Source organism: Corvus brachyrhynchos, unplaced genomic scaffold, assembly GCF_000691975.1.
Source record: "Corvus brachyrhynchos isolate BGI_N302 unplaced genomic scaffold, ASM69197v1 scaffold125, whole genome shotgun sequence".
In the NCBI taxonomy this organism is placed as follows: domain Eukaryota; kingdom Metazoa; phylum Chordata; class Aves; order Passeriformes; family Corvidae; genus Corvus; species Corvus brachyrhynchos.
This window is the reverse complement of record NW_008238342.1, coordinates 604,194-606,766: the sequence shown is the minus strand read 5'-3', so window position 1 is coordinate 606,766 and position 2,573 is coordinate 604,194. Positions and strand designations below refer to the sequence as shown.

Genomic DNA, 2,573 nt, shown 5'->3' with positions numbered 1-2,573 from the left:
GCGGCCGGTCCCCAGCTGACCTGGCAGCAGCAGCTGCTGTTCCTCCTCTCCTCCAGCCAGGAGCGCCCCTGATCCCATCTCTGCTGGTTGCTCCTGGCATCAGCCAGGTCCCCCCCAGCACCCCAAAAGCAGGAAGCTTCTGCTGGAGCAAAACAAGCACCCTAAAACCCAACAATCCCTCCTGTGCTGTCACCCCCTGGAGCCAGGGGTGACACCGTGTCAGACCCACCCAGCACAGGGTGGATGAGGCGTCCCCAGGCTGGAGCTGCACCCACTGCCCCTTCAGCCACAGATTTTACTGACTGCACCCAGGGACTGGGGGAGAAACACTCGAATGTTTCTGGTGGAACAGCACCCACAGGGAGTGGGAAAAGAGCTTGGGGGGCTGGTAGCAGGTCCCAGGTGAGTGAGGATTGAGGGTGCACGCACCCATGGTGCCCCACACTGGTGCTGGGGACAGGCAGGGGCACAAGGATGACGTTTTCCATGCCAGGAGGGTCCCTCCTGTGCCCTGGCAGGCCCTCCACACTGCTTGTGACAGTGCATTTTTCCCTAGCTCAGCAGAGGATCTGCTGCTGCAGCAGCACCAAGGAAAGCCCCAGTGCAAGCCATGGAGCAGCTGGGATCTTCTCCAGCCTTCCCCCCTCCTTTAGTGTCCCCTACCCCAGACCCCTCCCCATTAACTCAGCTCCACCTCTGGCAGCACTGCCCGGTGCCAAGGCTGGTTTATGGGAATTGAGGGAGCAGCAGAGCCTGGAGCCACTCTGGCCTCAGCAGGGAGTGGGATGTGCTGGGGCCAGGCACAGCCATGGGCACAAAGCCAGTCTCACAGCCACAGCACGTGCTGCCAGCGTGGCAGGGCACAAGCAGGCACACCTTGCCAGAAGTACTTGATGAAATATTTTTTTCCCTATAAAACACTCTTCACAATCCATATCAAGCCACCTGGCTCCTGGGCAGGATGTCAGAGCTGGCCAGAGCCCTGTCCCCCTGCCCATCCCAGCACCCTGTGGAGCCTGGGAGCCAGGAGGAAGAGGAGCTGGAGTGCAAGAGGGACTGAGGGCTCCTGGGCTGCAGCACCAGCCCAGTGCTCCCCCAAAGGCCAGGCTGCCACCCCCACACAGCTCCCCCAGGCAGCTCAGACACTGTCTTAGGAGCAGGATAAATAAATAAATTAACATGAAAAGAGCAAAGGAGCAAAACACTGGCAGGGCCGAGGGCAGGCAGCCCCCACAGGCCTCAGGAGGGAAGGAGGGACAGGGAGGTGACAAAAGTGATGGCTGTGCCCAGGGCTCCACGTCCTCCCGCATGCTGATGGTGTCCTGGAGACGGCTGCCCCGGGTCAGTTGTTGTTCATGATCCACCAGGAAGCTGGGGAGAGAGGGAAACCAGGGAGGTGAGGGCTGTGTGAAACTGGGAATGGGGGTTTGGGGGGCAGGGATGGGGGACCTGAGCCTGCAGGTCTCTGGCTCTAAAGCACCCACCCCCACCCATGGCACGGCCTGGAGAGGGGTGATCCCCTGGAGCTGTGGCAGCTTCTGCAGGAGAGCACAGGGAATGGGGTCAGCGGGACTGGCAAGCCAGGAGCAGCACCAGCAGCACAGGGTTCAGTCCAAATTAACCCATCTTTGATGGACTAAATATTCTACAAGACCCTGAGGGGATGCCTGGAAGCAAACTGGGGCTTGATATTGTTTCCAGTTCCCCACATCTGGTCACACTTCACGGGACCATGGGAACGTGCACATTCCCTGTGCTGGCCTCTCCCCTATCCCAGCCCTGCATGCAGCCCCTGGGACTGACCCAGGAGCACCAGCGCTTTGCAGAGCGGGTTCAGGGCTCAGGTGGAAAACAAACGAGGCACCAGGTGTATTTGGGACAGGTCTCAGCTCATCTGCTACCCAGGAAGTGTCCCTGCTCCTGCCTGTCCCCACTGCAGAGCACCCGTGGGCAGGGGACAGACCCCAGCTCACACAGCCAAACCTGCTGGGGACAACGGGTCTCACCCTGGCTTGAAAAACATTATTTAGGTCACCCCAAAGCAATCTTCTGCTTGGAGGGAGCCACGCTGCCTGCTCCTGCCCTGCTCCTGCCCTCTGCAGCACACCCGGAGCAGGACTGAGGCACCCTCACCTGGGAAGAGCATGGTGGTCAGCAGCTCCGGGGACTCCAGCAAGCTGAGGATGGACTGCTGGAAAGTCTTGCTGCAGCTGGACTGCAAGTGGCTGTAAAACACGGTGTAGGGTCAGGGGGATGTGGTGCCAGGACCCCCCTGCCCACACACAGGGACAGGGCAGCTTCTGCACCCCCCAGCACCAGCCCCTGCTCCTGCCCTGCTCCCCAAATCCTCTATCGGGGTGTTCACCCCTGGCGGGCTGCAGACGGCCCCAGGGCACACAGGGCAGGGCAAGGAGCGGGAGCAGTGGGCAACCCCCTTGAGCCCCCAGCACCCGGCCCCACACACGGACACTGTCCCACCTTCTCCACGAGGTCACATCCTGCCAGAACTCGTACAGGATGAAGCAGGCCTCGTCCGTCAGCTTGCAGGCAGAGACACTGTGGGGGCAGCGAGA

The 2,573-nt window shown here is 61.1% G+C and overlaps 1 protein-coding gene across 1 annotated transcript in view; it reads right to left on the bottom strand.

Moving 5' to 3' along the window:
* The window catches only part of NECAB3 (N-terminal EF-hand calcium binding protein 3), a 29,733-nt gene that overhangs the window by 1,473 nt on the left and 25,687 nt on the right, over nt 1-2,573 (bottom strand). The window contains exons 11-13 of the mRNA XM_008634351.2: nt 2,479-2,556; nt 2,134-2,225; nt 21-1,371 (exon numbers count right to left, since the gene is read on the bottom strand). Of these exons, the coding sequence (XP_008632573.1) occupies nt 1,343-1,371; nt 2,134-2,225; nt 2,479-2,556 (199 nt within the window). The 3' untranslated portion in view covers nt 21-1,342. The remainder of the gene's footprint in view (nt 1-20; nt 1,372-2,133; nt 2,226-2,478; nt 2,557-2,573) is intronic.